Raw genomic sequence first — 17,564 nt, forward strand, 5'->3', positions numbered from 1 at the left:
GGGCGGCCATTGGGAGTCTGTTGACTTTAACAAGGAAGATGAGGGACCTTTTCCAGCATGAGGCTTTTAAACAGTGTAGATGTGCTGCTAGTAGGAGTGAGAAAAGGAATAAAGGGATTTGTGAGGGCATCCTCTGAAATTAACGCTGAGATGGAGGCTGCATACAAGGCCCAGAGTGATGCACTGGTATTTGCATTTTCTGTTTAAGAATTCTGCTAATGCTCTTGATTCTCTTTGTAAAAATGCAACTATTATTTTTTTTCTCACTTTTCTTTGGTACCACAAGTTTCCTCTTCAAAAGGCGTACTTACTACATCACTTGGCCATGTCCTTGCACCTCACCTACGTGATTGAAGCTTGGGCTAGACCACCTTCTCAAAGGATCTTCATGCTGGAGTTTAGGCCAGTGGTTCTTACCCTGTGCTAGATAGCGCTGTGGGTGCACAGACTGGTGATTTTAGCTTGTAGCAGAGCGTGTTTGGTACCAGCTGTATTACTTCAGTGCTAAGCTTTGTAAGAGTTTACCATCAGAGTTGCAGCAAGTTTTATTTAAATAGAGATACATACCAATTTTGTAAAACGCGATATTTCAGAGCATAAGGAAAACCAAATGGCAGCTTATTCAAGTCACACTGCCCATGCAGAAATATTTAGCTTTCTGTTTACGTGGTCCTCTTTCCATGGTCGGGTTTTGTCTCTTTTAGGCGTCGTCTTTACTGGTAATTTTTGTATTTGGTTTCTTAACGAACGGAGATCTAAGTAGCAAGTATATCAGAATTGTAGACGAACGGAGAACGTTTTTTTTTTAAGTCACTCTCTTTAGGTATCATGTATATTTTGTGGGTGGCTTAGTCCCTTTGGTGGCTTCCGGTCTCATTTTGGGACTCACCACATCCTGTTTCGCTCTTGATCTTGTTATTTTTTTGCTGTTTCTTCCTTCCTTACCACTTGTAAAGCGCTCCGATATCCTCTTGGGTCATGTTTGCGCTATATAAATCTTTATAAATAAATGAATAAATACATTAGGTGATTTAGTTGTACATGCCAGGAGTAGCTTGTCCTGTGCTTAACATTAAGCCTCTAGCCCCAAAGGAATGTCATTGTATCCTTTTGACATAAGTGCATGTCTGGGTATTTGCACTAGAGTTCTGCTGCCTTCAGTGTATTTCTTTTTATTTAGTTGTTTTACATAGCTGTTCTCTGCTCATTTTCATGTCTTTATGGTTTGTGTTTTTTGTCTGTCTTCCTTTGTTGGAAAGACAAGGGGAAGTGACCATTTATTCACGGGTTACACAGGATGTATGTGACAGAATTGTTACCGTACTATTATAGTTAACAATCCGATGAGACCAGGGAGATGCAACTTTTAAGGCCAACATGTAGAAAAAGTCCTTACATTCCTCCAGGGAGGTATTGATGAAAAGCTAGTCGAGCTGAAGTCTCTTCACAGAATGTGCTATAATATACGAAATGTCTATAAACTTTGGAAGGTAGATGATGAAATGTGCATAAGGGGATGTAAACAGAAATGCACCGTTCTTCACACATGCTGGAGGTGCCCTACGCTAGAATGGTACTTGTAGAAAGTACCCTGAGAACTAGGAAAAACCACAGGCTGAACCATGAAGTTCACAGCACCAACTGTATTTTCAGGGATCTGGGATGCAACAGACTTGATTACATTTTAATAGACTGCTTGTAAATCAAGGACTTGCTGTGGCAAAAAGGAACAATCACAAAATGGGCTTGTAACTGTTGCACTGCTGCCGAAAGGATGGTCTCTTAAGGTTGTCGCAAAATATGTGAAAGTTTGAGAGAATGGATTAAACATAATGGCAAGTGCTAAAATAAGACTTAAAATAAGTTATCCCTTGGAGAAGTTATGTAGACTACATGCAATACACGAGACCAATATTGTTTCCATGATAACAGTTTATTTTGGGAGATGAGCGTTCTTAGTTTAATACGAAACAGTAGCAGAAATAAGAGGGAGATGATGGGCCATGTTATTTCTGTACAAATTATTTGTATGATTGTATAGATACTTCACTTTGCACGCTTTCTGAAATTTGTAAACTGCCCATAAGTACATCATGACTTTTTTGCTTGCATGGCCTGCCGTTGTCCCCTGATGGAGATGCCTTACTGTTTTTTTTCCATTGACCTAGAATCAACCCTTCAGTTGGTACCTTTTCACGGTAATGACCCTGCTACCCTTATTTTTTGCGTTGTGCTTTCCCCTATTTGGCCTGGCATTAGCCAAGACCTTTTTGTTTTCCCCAAAAATTAATTCGAAACGTATGTACGTTGAGGGGTTGTCAATCAGCCATCTTCTTTCATTTGTCATTCAGCCCACACACACACAGCATGGGCTAATAGGCCATTGTCTCCCCTCTCTGTCACTGACCACATCCTGCCTCTGCTGATCTGTGTAAAGTTTAGTCTCCTTCAGTGCCATGGACTTGCGCTTCAATATGTTCTCTTTATAAATAAAAAGGCAACAAACGCATGTATTTATTGATATTTAGTTTTGCCAGAGCCGGATTCCCTTCAGACTGCGTCTGAGCTCATGCTCCTGTTTGTAGTATGCCCCTTTCAGTGCGGTCATGGCTAGCGGCCACCATCTTGGAAATGGTCTTTTTAAAACATTCCAAGACTGGCATGAGTGCACAGATTCACATATGACTGTATGGTGTAATAAAATGTATTACAAAAATATTCTAGGTTGGCTGCCTGTGGGTGCAAATGCATGTGAATTCACAAACATCCTTGGGCATTTTTTGAAAATTGTATTACAAAAACCATTTCAAGATGGCTGCCCCTGCATACGTGTACACATGCATGCATGGGTGGTCTTGTTGCATGTCTTTGCTAGCTAAAGTGTAACAACATTTCAAGATGGCCACTCTTGTGTCTCCATGCATACGCATGTTTGGGCTACCATCTTAGAAAGGTAAAATATGGCAACGGAAATGATCATTGCCTAAGGCAATAGGTCCTGCTTTTACAATCTCACACTGCCCTCTAACCCTTTTGTCTTTTAGTTTTTTGCAATTTCTTCTTACATAAGGGTAATGGAACTACCCTATTAAATAAAAATAGTGGCCAAAATCAGCAAGGACATTTTCTCCTGACTGCTTTTGTGAAGTGTGGGTGGGTAAGAATCAATTTCTAAGCTCAGCAAGTTAAAGCTTACAGTACCGGTACTAAAGTAAAAGCACAGTACAAGATAGTGTATGTTCTGTTCTAATTGATTCCTTGTGAACAAACATGTGGCTCATTCTGCAATTCACTGTTTTTCTTCCAGGGTCACAGATGAAGTCTTTAACTTCCTGCTGGTTTGGTATTACTGTACGTTGACAATAAGGGAGAGCATTCTCATCAGCAATGGCTCCAGGTAGCTAGTGTGTGCATGCGCATCCAAGAATCATGGGTTGTATGGTGGGCTGAATAGATGCTTTGGTGAGTTCTCTAACCCGCCATGAGCATATTTTTCTTAGGCATTTTACCCAAACTAAAGAATGAGAAAGACGGTGGGATTTGCTTAATGCATCGAGTCACTCATGTAAATGTACCAGACAGCTTTCTTCGCTCTCCTTCCTGTTTCCTCTCTACTCCCTCTTTCTCACCCTCTCGAGTTCTGTTCTCTTCCTTTCTCATCCCTCCCCCATGTTGTCCCCGCCCGGTTTGTTGTGCTCCCCATTGTTGGGTATGGATGTTTTGCTATTGATGATCGTCCATCTCTTCTGTACCCATGATGGATATACATGACATTGTCACTTTTGTTATTTTTTGGGAGTTCTTGATACCAATAAAAATAATTACAACAGAAAAAGGGCGGCTGCGAGCCATTGTTGCAAAGTAAAATTAATTTAACCCCTCCCACGCTTGTAACGGAACCGTTCCGTCACGCCCCTCGGGTGGGCTGTGCTGGTGACGGAACGGTTCCGTCACGACCCGCTCGCCGCGCCTGCGCGGCACGAATTCCGCGCCTGCGCTGAGCGTTCTATTGAGCGGGCGGGGCCGCGACGGAACCGTTCCGTCACAAGCACAGCTCACCCGAGGGGCGTGATGGAGCGGTTCCGTCACAAGCGCGGGACCGCCGCGCGCCCCCCCAGCCCCTTAGCACTGTGGCGGAATAGCCGCCGCAGTGAAAGGGTTAAAGAGACTGAAGTAATATCCACGCTTCAGATATCTACAATATTCACACATCACGATATTCAGTCAAAAGGGGACATCCGCAAGAGCTGCATAATTAGGCACTGGGGAACAAGGTATAAATGCTGACTGATTGATCGATTCGAGTACCTGTCTCGGAGGAACATCCTGTGATTGTGGACAGGTCGCTTTATCTAACTGCGCCTAAAAAAAAATTGTAACATAATTTGGTGCACATGTATACTGGTTTAATGCCCTAGGGCCAAGTCTGCATTAAATAAAACTGTAAATCAAACATCTAACAATGGGAAAATATTTTTAGGAAGTCCATTTTTATAATGAGTTGGAGTTCTGGAATCCTGTATCTTTTCCCTTTTAATTTGAATTTTCTTACATCTATCTCAAAGAGCCTAAAGATCTAGGGATTTGGGCCATCAGCTCGCAATTGGTACCAGTGTGTTTGATCAGCTACAAATCATTTAGTTTGTGGTATGTACTAACATTTTGTGTTGGTGCTTATGGTTTTTGTCCTCTGCCTTTACAGTGTCTGCAATGAGTGAGGGCATCTGTTTTGTGCAGTAGCACCTTATACCCTTGTCTTTATTGCTCCTAAATATGAGATACATTTGTGTTAAGCAGTCTTTGTTTACTTCAACCTGTGTTGTTTCCTTTTTAGTGTTTTGACGTGCTCTCCCATCAACAAATATCTCTTTTTACGTAGGTGCTTTGAATTGTAAACGTTGTAAACCAAAGTAGATCCAGAACCGCCTGATCCATTTACATTTTCAGGAAAGCCAACTACAATAAATTTACAATGGAACTTGTTTCCATTATTGTGAAAATCTGGCTTGGGGCTGGCTCCTGGGACTTAAATTTTGCGCCTGTGTTTGTTAATGTGTGTAGAAACCTCTAATGGCATTTTTGCGTTCTCCACATACCCTCTTCCCCCTTTTTAACCCACCTCCTCTAACCAACAAGGCAACAGTGAATCCAGAAGTGGCATTCCTGTGTTGTATATGTCCACAATAGTAGAATTTGGTTCTGGGGCTTAAAGAGAGGGGTCACCCTTTGTAAGAAAAGAAAAACAAATCCGTGTTTTACCAAGTCCCACATCGCTAACCATCACAAACTATAGATGTACTAGAATGTTGCCTCATTTGATGGCTTCAACTGGGGTTTTGAGATGTTTCTTTTGTAGGGATAAAGTTACTTCTTGTATCCGAGGGTGGTCCTGGTGACATAAAAGTTAGCAGGAAAAGCCTATTTGAGACAGTTTGTCTTTAGGTTCAATGGACGGCCGATGGACTTGAGCAATTCTTCAGGCTTGAGCTTACCATGTTCCTGATCTGTATGCTGGGAACATTCTACACTAGCTTCTTTTGTTCAGTCTGTTTGCCCTGCCTGACTTTACAAAAACACCAGTGATGTGAGTGACTTTTGAATAATCCGATGTAGCGTAAAAGCTTCAGATAGGTGACAAGAGTACAACGTATATTGTCACAGATATTTGTGCTTGGCAAACTTGAGGCACTTAGCTTAGTGTTACTATTTTGTGCCCTGTTGTTGCAACCTAAAGCAGGCTCACAATTCCCCCAAAATGGTGAAATATATATTTTGTCCGTGCAAAATACAGCTGCATTTTTTTTAACAGCTACATAATGAGGGCACTGCTACTTGCAGATGAACAGAATGAGTCTGCCTTTAATTTCCTTCACCCATGATGATGCATGACATCTTTGGTGTGTGAGGGGAGTCATCCTTAAATGGATAACTTCCCTAGTGAGTTGTCACTTTCTTAGGGTGTCACTTCCTTGTATTAATAGTTGTTTGGACCTGTGGGCTCTTTTGTGTGTTATATAATTGACTGGGAGGTTTGCCCACGTTGGTCCCTAATCTCCTCTTTGTGTGTGATATGCTCTGTTTTTCTGGTTGTTTTTGGCCTACCATTTGCGTATTTGTTTTTTTTGTAACCTGTGTGTCTATGGAGTTCCGTGGATTTATGTTTGCATAGCACATTGTAGTTATTGATCTCTGGCGTTGTGCCGGCTTCCAGTTACCTGGTTTCTTTGATCACTTTGTTTAAGTCAACCAGCCAACTGTACTTCTGCTGACTGTTCTCCATACCAGACAGTTTTAACCTTTGTCGCTTTATTGCTAACTGAGAAAATCTACTTAAACTTTTATTTGTCAGCTGAAGGGCCTTTTGCTTTTTTTTTTAGCTAAGCAGGTTCATTTTGTGCATGGCTCTTGCAAAACTTCAGTTAAAAACGTACGGGCAGGATGAAGTTTTCACTGACACATAGCTTATAGCTGGGTGCATTGCTACTGTGGTCATGAGCATTTCCTGAATAGATTTAGGTTGGTGATGGTGTGGCGGATGAAGCTGTGTGTTGGACCCAGCTGTGATGGTGACATATGCTATGCCGTTACAAGTCATGTATCAGCTGCTGCTGTCAGCCCTTACAGACTAACATTGGCAACCTAATCAGTGAAGTAATGTTAGCCACCTCTAAAAAAGGAGACCAAAAGCCCACATCTTGAGTTTCATGTTATTAACTTTCTTTTCCTTTACACTTCTCCAACGCGTTCTGTTGATTTTCCTGAGCAATCATTGTCCTCTTTTCAGCCTGGCATGCTTCCCAACCTGTCTCGATGTTTGATTGGTAGTATGCTGGATGCCTCCGAGTGATGCTTTATGCTCGTAGAGAAGAGCCCTGCGGGGCCAGTCATGGCATGAATTGTAGGGATTGAACAATGGTGTGTTAGAAAGGCGACCCCGGGGCGGCAGAAGATGTCTGACTGACCACCCCTAGGTCCACCTCTCCGTCAAGAAGTAGCCGAGCGTTACTGAGAGGCCTCCTGGGTGAGGGCCCTCTCCTAGGATCGCACAGCAGAGTAACCACACACTACAAATGGACACCACACCAGAGGTCGAGTTCGTAAGCTTTATCAGGAAATAAAGGCTGCTGATTCCCAGCGATATGTACAAGTAGACCGAGGGGTCTGTAAAGGCTCGAAAAAGGGGGGTCAGGGAAGCGGGACAGTCTCGGTTGGGGTGTATGAAGGGATACCCTGCGCACAGCTCTCAATCCTCGAGCCGGGGGTTCTGAGAGGTTGAGCCGCGGCAGCGCCAGCAGGCTCTCAAGATGGTTCGGTAAAGGTGGGCCGCGGCAGCGCCAGCAGGCTCTCAAGATGGTTCAGCAAAGGTGGGCCGCGGCAGCGCCAGCAGGCTCCCAAGATGGTTCGGCAAAGGTGGGCCGCGGCAGCACCAGCAGGCTCTCAAGATGGTTCGGCAAAGGTGGGCCGCGGCAGCGCCAGCAGGCTCTCAAGATGGTTCGGCAAAGGTGGGCCGCGGCAGCGCCAGCAGGCTCCCAAGATGGTTCGGCAAAGGTGGGCCGCGGCAGCGCCAGCAGGCTCTCAAGTTCTCTTCAGGTTCCAGGAAATGAGTTCTTCTGGGGTCGGCCGTGACAGCGTCAGCAGGGCTTTCCAGTCCAGGATACAACTGCCGTCCTACTCCGGGGCTGGCCCAGATATAGGACTGGAGTCCTTTGATGTCCGGACCCTCGCTCCTGGGGGTCAGAGGGGCCGGGAAGATGGTGTCCAGACACCCAGCAGGGGGGTGGGGCCAGCACCCAGGGATGCCGGGGGTGATCGATACCAGGCGTCCGGGGACGGTTGGAGGGCCATCGAAACTCCCCTCCTCCGGGATCTGTCGAGTGGCCACTCGACCACCTGGGTAGATCTTGGCGCCTCGATGTCTGGGCTTCGCTGGGCCTGGGCCGGGGCCGGAGCCACGTGGTCGTGACGTGGTGGGCCCAAGATGGAGTCGGGCGCGGCCTCGTGCTTAGGTCGAGAGGGGCCCACGATGGGGCCAGGCCGGTAGGGGGGGGGTCCGGGATGGTGCCCGGACCAGCAATGTTGGGGCGTGCAGTGTCGGGCAAAAGGGCTGCCCGATGCTGGGTGGAGGGCCGATGTCGTCCTGGGCCCGCCATGCGGGAGGGGTAGGACCACGCCATGAGGCCGGGTCCAACACGCGTCCCCCCAGCTGAAGGCAGGGGAGAGTCACCCATCTTCTTGGGGATTCTCCTCGCCGAGGCGGAAGAATCTGGAGAGGCCGTCAGCATTGGCGTGGTCGTTGCCGGGGCGATGCTCCACTGTGAAGTCCATCCCTTGCAGGGAGATGGACCATCGCAACAGTTTCGGGTTTTCTCCCCGCATCTGCATCAACCACCGCAGGGGCCGGTGGTCGGTCTGGACCCGGAGGTAGGGCCGGAGCTTCTTTAGGGCCCACACGACGGCGAAGGCTTCCCTCTCGATGGTGCTCCAGCGCTGTTCTCTGGCGAGCAGCCGCCGGCTGATGAAGGCAACGGGAAGGTTGATTCCCTCAGAGTTCACTTGGGAGAGGACCGCCCCAATGCCGTGCTCCGAGGCGTCGGTTTGAACCACAAACTCTCTGCTGTAGTCGGGGGCCTGGAGCACAGGGGCGGTGCACATGGCAGTCTTTAGGGTCTCGAAGGCTGCTTGGCACTCTGGGGTGCAGCACACCTTCTGGGGTAGCTTCTTGGAGGTCAGTTCTGTGAGGGGCCCCACAATGCTTCCATAGTCTTTGATGAAGCGCCGATAGTATCCTGTGAGCCCCAGGAAGGCTCGGACGGCTGTTTGGGTGATTGGGGGCTCCCAGGCCCGGATGGCGTCAATCTTTGGCTGGAGGGGAGCCACCAGGCCGCTTCCCACCTGGTGTCCCAGATACGTCACGGACCCTTGGCCGATCTGGCACTTGCTGGCCTTTATTGTTAGTCCGGCCCGTCGGAGGGCCGACAGGACTTCCCGGAGGTGGGTCAGGTGTGCATCCCAGCGGAGGCTGTACACCGCAATGTCGTCTAGGTAGGCGGCGCTGAACTCTTCTAGCCCGGCCAGCACTCTATTCACGAGTCTCTGGAAGGTGGCTGGGGCGTTTTTCATGCCGAAGGGCATCACCTTGAAATGGTAGTGGCCATCAGGGGTCGAGAAGGCTGATCGCTCTTGCGCTCCAGGGGTGAGGCCGATCTGCCAATACCCGGCCGTGAGATCGAAGGTGCTGAGATACTTCGCAGCCCCCAGGCGATCGATCAGTTCATCCTCCCGGGGGATGGGATGGGCGTCGGTCCTGGTGACGGCATTCAGCCTCCGGTAGTCAACACAGAACCGGAGCTCCGGGGGCGTGCCGGGGGCGGCGGCTTTAGGGACCAGGCAACTGGGCTGGCCCACGGACTGTCGGAGGGTTCGCCTACCCCCAGCGCTAGCATCTTGGCCACCTCGGACTGGATGCAGGCCTGCACTCGGTCGGGCACTCGGAAAGCTCGGTGTCTTACAGGCGGGCTGTCTCCGGTGTCTACATCGTGGACACACCACCGGGTGACTCCGGGGGTGAGGGAAAACAGATCTGCAAATTGCCCCAGCAGCTGCCGGCAGTCATGGTGCTGCTCCGGGGTCAGGGTGGAGGAGAGCATGACCCCTTCGATGGAGCCGTCCTTCTCAGTGGTGCGCATGAGATCTGGCAATGGTTCGGAGTCGTCTTCAGCTCCGTCATCGGTCGCTAATAGCAGACTTAGTTCAGTGCGGGCAAAGTGCGGCTTGAGCCGGTTAGCGTGTAGAACCCGGAGGGGGTTCCTGGGGGACTCCATGTCCACCAGATAGGTGACGGGGCTCTTGCGCTCCACCACTTTGAAGGGCCCCGTCCACTTGTCTTGGAGGGCACAAGGTTCAACCGGGGACATGACCCAGACCTGCTGGCCCGGTTCGAATTCGATGGACGAGGCGTTCTGGTCATACCAGCGTTTCATCTCCTCCTGACTGGCTTCAAGGTTGGCTTCGGCAAGTTCCCGGAACTTCCGAGTCAGGTTGCGGAGGGTCAGGAGGTACTGGTAGACATCTGGTGGAGCACCTCGGACAGCCGTCTCCCAGCCTTCTTTGACCAGGCTGAGGGGGCCTCGGACCGGGTGCCCATACAATAGTTCGAAGGGGCTGAACCCCAGGGACTTCTGGGGTACTTCGCGATATGCAAACAGGAGGCAAGGCAGCAGAACATCCCATTTGCGTCGTAGTGGCTCCTCGAGGCCCTTGATCATTCCCTTCAGCGTTCGGTTAAACCGCTCCACAAGTCCATTTCCTTGGGGGTGATACGGGGTGGTGAACTTATATGTGACCCCGCACTGTTGCCACAGGGATCGCATATATTTGGAAATAAAGTTTGTGCCCCGATCACTCACGACTTCTTGGGGGGAAGCCGACTCTGGAGAAGATCCCCATTAGGGATTGGCCTACTACTGGGGCCGTGATGGTTCGGAGGGGGATGGCTTCCGGATAGCGGGTGGCATGTTCCACCAGCACGAGGATGAAGCGGTGCCCTTGAGAGGTGCGGGGGTCCAGGGGCCCCACAATGTCTATCCCCACTCGCTCGAAGGGGGTGGTGACCACGGGAAACGGCTGGAGCGGGGCTTTGACTTTCCCCCCGCTCTTCCCGCTGGCTTGACAGGTCGGGCAGGATCTGCAGTGATTGTGCACATCGTTGCGCATTTTCAGCCAGTAGAAATGAGTCACCAGGCGGCTGTAAGTTTTGTCCTGCCCCAGGTGCCCGGCGAGGGGCACTTCATGTGCTAAGTTCAAGAGGAAGTCTCGAAATCGGAGGGGAACGACCAGCACCCGGCTGGCCCCTAGTTCGGCAATCTTCTGTTCACTGTTGAGAAGGTCGTTGTCCCAATAGACCCAGTGGGACCCCGCAGGGTCTCCCGCGGCTTGAGTGGCGGCTTGCCGTCGAATTCCCTCGAGGGAGGGACAGGTGCTCTGTTCTTGTCGGAATTGTTCGCGGGTGGGGCCACCTTCTTGGCGCCACTGAGCTAGTTCCGGCAGGTGGTCGAGCTCGGTGATTTCCTCATGGCTGGGCCCCTGGGGGCCGGGTTCAGGGTCGGTGTCCTCGGGGACGGCGGGCGGTGGAGGTGCGGGCCACTCCGGCTCCTCGATCGGGGCTTCCTCCGTTGGGGGGGAGGCCCGGGCGGACATGGAGCGGGTGGTCGCACAAACCCACTCGGGAAGGCCTAGCATCCCAGATGTTCTCTCCGCTCTACGCCGGCCCAGAGGGAACTTTCCAGGCCGTTCCCGAGGAGGCAGTCCACGGGGGCATCGTCTCGGACAGTCACTTTCAGCATGCCCGACACCCCTCCCCACTCGAAGGGGATGCAGGCCATCTGGCACAAACTTTCAGAGTTGTCCGCCGACCGCACTGGGCACAAGACGTTGGGGAGAATTTGTTCGGGGGTCACCAAGTGGCAGCGGACCGCCGTCACGCTGGCTCCAGTATCCCGGAGGGCTTCGGCCCGGCGTCCATTGATGGTGACCCATTGGCGGTATTTCTGGGTGTTACCTGGGATCGGGTCTCGGGGGATCATGTCTCGATCACCCAGGCAGGCTAAGATCATGGCTGCGGGCTCCCACTCGGCCTGCTCGTTGTCGTCGCCCTCTTCTTCGCCTCCCTCTGCACTCAGGGCGGCGGCCGCGATCTGGCGGCTCGGGGGACTGGTGGTGCCGGGTCGCTGGTTCATCGGGCAGAGAGGGTCGTTCGCATAATGGCCCTGTCGCTGGCATCTGTGGCACGTAACATTCGGGCGGGGCCCGGGTCTTGCTGGGGGGCCCCCCCTCCAACCCAGGGATGGCGACGGGGAGGTAGGGGATGGCCCCGTGGGGGTGTCTCGGCCCCTGCTCTGGCCTCCTCCGCCGCCTCGTGGTCGGTGGTTCCCCGGGGATCCCCGGCCGTAGTCTCCCATCGGACTCCGGGGAACTCGGTTGCTCACCCATCTATCCGCCTCGACAGCGAGTTTTCGTGGCTCTGTCAATTTGCTGTCGAGGAGGTGCTGCCGGAGTTCGACGAAGCAATTATTGGACAGATGCTCCCATAGGATGAGGTCGACCAACTGCTGGTAGGTGGTGACCTGGCAGCCTCTGATCCACCCTTCGAAGGCTCTGCTGTAAAAGTTCACGTACTCCACCCAAGTGGTACCGGGGATTTTTTTACAGTCTCGAAATCGCTGCCGGTACATTTCGGGGGTGAGTCCGTAGCGAGTGAAGAGGGCGGTCTTCATGTGTTCGTACGAGGTCATCTCGGCGTCGGGGAGCTCTAGCAGGGCGTCTCTCCCCTCGTTGATGAACTTTCCCCATAAGCCGGCGCCCCAGTCTTTGAGGGGTACTCGATGGGCGGTCATGGCGACCTCGTAGGCTTTGAACCACTGTTGGATGTCGTCGTTCTTATAGTATTCTTTGACGACCTCCTTGGGTATGTGCACCTTCGTGTCCACCGGCGGGGGTGAGGTCTTACCCCCGGCGGTGCCGGTGTCTGTTGTCTTGGCCTTGATTTCCAGTTCTTTGAGGCCGCGCTCATGCTCGAGCATGAGTTTCTTTTCTTCGAGGTCTCGTTGTCTTCGCCTTTCCTCTAGGTCTCCTTCTAGCCGTAGTTGCTCGAGGGCTAATTTCCTTTCTGCCAGCTGTATCTCTCCTTCTTGTCGGAGTCGGGCGAGCTCCAACTCGTGGAGCCGGTTCTTCTCTTGTTCTCGGGCGTCTCCGTGGGGGAGGCCCGCGTCCAGGTTTTCGGGTCTTTCCCCCGCTGGGTTCGCGTCGGTCTCCGGGCGCCCGTTTGGGCCCGGGTTATCTTCATTCTGGGGCGGCGCATCATCGGCGTCCGCCCAGGCTTGCAGGGCTGAGTTAAAGTCCTCTTTGGTGTTGAGGCCCGTGGTAGCGATGCCTAGGTCCTTGCAGAATTGTTTTAATTCCTTGTGGCTGTAATCTTCCATCTTTTCTTTCTGGAATTCCGCCGTCGGTCTGGTTTCCTGAGTAGTCATGGTCGCGGTGTGTTTTTCTCGGTAGTGAGCGAATTACTCTCTGTACGATCTGCGTCGGCTCGGATCCCGTCGCCTGCCACCAATGTTAGAAAGGCGACCCCGGGGCGGCAGAAGATGTCTGACTGACCACCCCTAGGTCCACCTCTCCGTCAAGAAGTAGCCGAGCGTTACTGAGAGGCCTCCTGGGTGAGGGCCCTCTCCTAGGATCGCACAGCAGAGTAACCACACACTACAAATGGACACCACACCAGAGGTCGAGTTCGTAAGCTTTATCAGGAAATAAAGGCTGCTGATTCCCAGCGATATGTACAAGTAGAGAGGTTGAGCCGCGGCAGCGCCAGCAGGCTCTCAAGATGGTTCGGCAAAGGTGGGCCGCGGCAGCGCCAGCAGGCTCTCAAGATGGTTCGGCAAAGGTGGGCCGCGGCAGCGCCAGCAGGCTCTCAAGTTCTCTTCAGGTTCCAGGAAATGAGTTCTTCTGGGGTCGGCCGTGACAGCGTCAGCAGGGCTTTCCAGTCCAGGATACAACTGCCGTCCTACTCCGGGGCTGGCCCAGATATAGGACTGGAGTCCTTTGATGTCCGGACCCTCGCTCCTGGGGGTCAGAGGGGCCGGGAAGATGGTGTCCAGACACCCAGCAGGGGGGTGGGGCCAGCACCCAGGGATGCCGGGGGTGATCGATACCAGGCGTCCGGGGACGGTTGGAGGGCCATCGAAACTCCCCTCCTCCGGGATCTGTCGAGTGGCCACTCGACCACCTGGGTAGATCTTGGCGCCTCGATGTCTGGGCTTCGCTGGGCCTGGGCCGGGGCCGGAGCCACGTGGTCGTGACGTGGTGGGCCCAAGATGGAGTCGGGCGCGGCCTCGTGCTTAGGTCGTGAGGGGCCCACGATGGGGCCAGGCCGGTAGGGGGGGGGTCCGGGATGGTGCCCGGACCAGCAATGTTGGGGCGTGCAGTGTCGGGCAAAAGGGCTGCCCGATGCTGGGTGGAGGGCCGATGTCGTCCTGGGCCCGCCATGCGGGAGGGGTAGGACCACGCCATGAGGCCGGGTCCAACACGGTGTGACCAAAACTTCATGTAATGGAAACCTTGGTTGTTTGTCCATAGAGACTCAAGTTCAGTGTTGTGTGCAGTGTAAGAAGTTACAACCCGACTTTTGCTGGAACCCAAACAGCTGTTGGACTCTCCAGGAGGAGGCCTTCTTTTGAGAAGACTTGATTGTACCTGAAAAAAATGAAGTACCAGAATAATCTGAAGAATGATTTTTGTTGAATCTACTTACTCTTTAAATCCTTTAAAAGCCTCATAACAGACTTACCCTTCTAGACCACATTAGATGTTATGTCTGGCGACCCAAATCTGCCGCTTACTTTGCTTGAACTTTTTACGCTTTTAGACCTTTAGAGGCCAAACAGCACTCACAAGCTCAATTACATTTCTTTTTAGCTGTAAAGTTGGTTGAAGTTCATTGCTGCTGTTAATTTTAATTCTGTCTAGCAGTCCACCAGGATAGGTTTTTTTGTTTTCATTAAAAGTCCTGCTTGGATCCTTATTTCGTTAGATTTGTTCATTGATATCAACATTTGATGAAAATATAATCCGCATCCAACAGCTGTTGGTGTTTCTTAAGCTTGCATGATACGCTTGTAGAAAGGTCGCCATATGTTGTTGCATCTTTATGTAAATAGGGAGCGAATCCAAGCAATTTTTTGAGTTGGATGATAGCTCATGGTATACTATTGTTACTGAATACAAGTTAAACCTCCAAATTTCCTACCCCATGTTTCCCTTATTGTTGCTGCTCGTTTGTACAGTTTTACACCTTTTTTGATTAATCCTATCTTTAAATTTTGAGTTAGAGATAACCAATTTCCTGATTGTCAATAACTGTTGAAATAGGAAAACGTGCAAGTTGATTATAGAACAGTTTCAAACATTTTGTAACTAGTATTTGTGATCTCTTCTCCCTGTTCCTTCTTATACCTGTTGCTGAAAGTTCCTCAATAAAATGGTTTCATAAAAAGAAAATTTTCAGATTGTTCTCCCGTTCTGTACCCCAGACAAAGTTGTAGGGGGCTCATTTGTGATGAACAGGCATGTTTCTTGTATCAAAGTTAGTTAAGTCTTTTAAAAGACCTCAAGCCTTTAGTTCACAGTGTAAGTCAGAGGCTTGGGTGAGAGCGGTGAAGAAACCCTTCCCTGTGTCCAACTCCTAGTTTTTCATTCTAGTTGATCCCCGCTTGCGTTTTTGACTATTGTGTTCTATTTCTTACCTCAGAGCCCCCACTTAGGCAAAATATTTGCATTTTAGCGACTTATCGGTATCTGCTTAGGAAGATGATTGGTTCTTGGCCCCAAAATAAAATTGATTTTGTATCTGCATGTACCGAAAAATGCGATTTCTTGACACATGTAGAAAGAAATGGATCCTGCTACGGAAGACAGTACAAAAGTGTTAGGTTGCATCTCTTTAAAAGTGATACATTTCACATAACAAATTTGTATACCCACCGTTTCTAGAGTTGCCAAATGCCTGTACTGAATTTCTATCATCCCGTCTACACTTGTATGACAATTACTTCACAGGTTGCTTTAATGATCTCCTCAACTGACCAATGCCAATCTCTGGGTGGAAGCCTATTGTGTAACTTGCTCAAATATTGGCATGCCAGGCTGGATTCATCACACAGATAATGCAAACAGAAGGTTTTGCAGGCACGCAAATGCCACACTACGTACACTATTGACAGCTGAGTTGGAAGTTTCTTCCGTGCAGACACAGCAACATTACACACTTCCTCTATCTGATCAGAGACAACAGAAAGCAGTAATTCAAGCTTCCCTTTAAACAGCATAGGTGACATTGGTGCAAGATTCTCACACACACAGACAAGGCATACTAGGGTGACCACCTCACTCCTGGTCATTACGAACACTGCTTCCAGTTCTGGACTTTTGGAATAGACACCTGCATTCTGGTTGTTGTAGTCTTGTCTCATTTTATTAAACGAGTTCTGGAGTCCTCAAGATATTTGTTGTCCTGTACTGAAGGCTTCCTCTTTGGTGTTGTGTTTAGTTCCGAAGGTCATCTTTTCCTCTCTCCACTCCTCGCTCCAGCCTCGAGTGGTCGCTCCCCTGCCTCAGCGCTGCAAAAGCGGTAACGTGGTTTGGCTTCTGATAAAGCGATCTGGGAGAAAGTTTTACTTCTATAGCGCCAGGATAAATATAGCGCTTTCATTGCTTGGCTTGCTCAGCTTTTTTCATCTGCGCACTGTTGTTGTGTTCTCCCCCAGCGCACTGTTGTTGTGATAAATATAGCGCTTTCATTGCTTGGCTTGCTCTGTTTTTCATCAGCGCACTGTTGTTGTGTTCTCCCCCAGCGTCCTGCTCTGCCCTCCCCTCCATTTTAACGCTGTTGTTGTTGTGCTCCGTTCCCTTTAACCCGCCCTGCCTCCCAGCTGAGACGCCCTCGCCCCTCCCCCTTCCCACCATCCATATATGACAGTAGCCCATGCGCGCAGCGTCCACGCGCAGCGACCGCGCCCAATCCGCGCCGAAGGTGCGCCAAAGGTAAGCCCGTCTACGCCCGTCCGCGCCTGGACCGCGCCCAGCGCCAGACCCCCTGCCCCTCGCGCTCCCCAGCCCTCCCGCATTACCTACGATGCCGCCACCCTCCTAGCCCTTGACCCCGGTCGCGCCCCCAACTGTGTCCAAGCCGCTCCTGGACATACCCATGGACCTTTCTCCTGCTACTCCTGCAAATTCAGCGGCACCGACAACATCTCCGCTACGATCACACCACAGACTCTCGACCCCAACCACCTACAGTGCATCCTTCTCAACACCCGATCGGTCCACAGACACGCCATTGACCTATGGAATCTACTAGACACCATCTCTCCAGACGTCGCCTTCCTAACAGAAACATGGATGAACGCTTCCTCCGCCCCAGACATCACTATTGCCATCCCTGAAGACTATAAGATCACACGCAAGGACCGTACCGGCCACACAGGAGGAGGAATCGCTATCGTCCATAAGAAATCAATCCACATCTCAACCAGCTCTGACGCCAACCTCGCTAACTCCGAACACCTTCACTTCCAGATCCACATCGACCCCAAGACCACACTCAGAGGCACCCTCCTCTACAGACCACCAGGACCCCGCGCAAAATTCAGTGAAGACATCACGGACTTCATCACCCCACACGCGCTCCCCTCCAAAAACTACATCCTTCTGGGAGACCTCAACTTTCACCTCGAAAAGATCAACGACCGCAACACCGCCACCCTCTCGCCACCCTCTTAGACAACCTCGCCAACCTCGGACTTAAACAACTAGTCACTTCCCCCACCCACATCGCAGGTCACACACTCGACCCCATCTTCACCTCCAGCAATCATGTCTCCTTCAGCCACACCACGGACCTCCTCTGGACTGACCACAGCTGCGTTCACTTCACCTACAACAAGCCGAAACCCACCAACCACCTCCAACCAACTCTGCAAAGAAACTGGAACAAAATCACCACGGACCAG

The 17,564-nt window shown here is 50.9% G+C and overlaps 1 protein-coding gene across 2 annotated transcripts in view; it reads left to right on the forward strand.

The window, feature by feature from the left end:
- Positions 1-17,564, forward strand: part of TMEM120B (transmembrane protein 120B) — a 155,572-nt gene that overhangs the window by 71,914 nt on the left and 66,094 nt on the right. Inside the window, exons 6-7 of one of the 2 annotated variants that reach the window (XM_078667533.1) lie at positions 2,169-2,198; positions 3,308-3,397. In XM_078667533.1, coding sequence (XP_078523659.1) covers positions 2,169-2,198; positions 3,308-3,397 — 120 coding nt within the window. The remainder of the gene's footprint in view (positions 1-2,168; positions 2,199-3,307; positions 3,398-17,564) is intronic. The other variant, XM_078667534.1, reaches the window with a different exon arrangement.

The sequence above is a fragment of the Lissotriton helveticus genome, chromosome 11 (assembly GCF_964261635.1).
Source record: "Lissotriton helveticus chromosome 11, aLisHel1.1, whole genome shotgun sequence".
Taxonomy (NCBI): domain Eukaryota; kingdom Metazoa; phylum Chordata; class Amphibia; order Caudata; family Salamandridae; genus Lissotriton; species Lissotriton helveticus.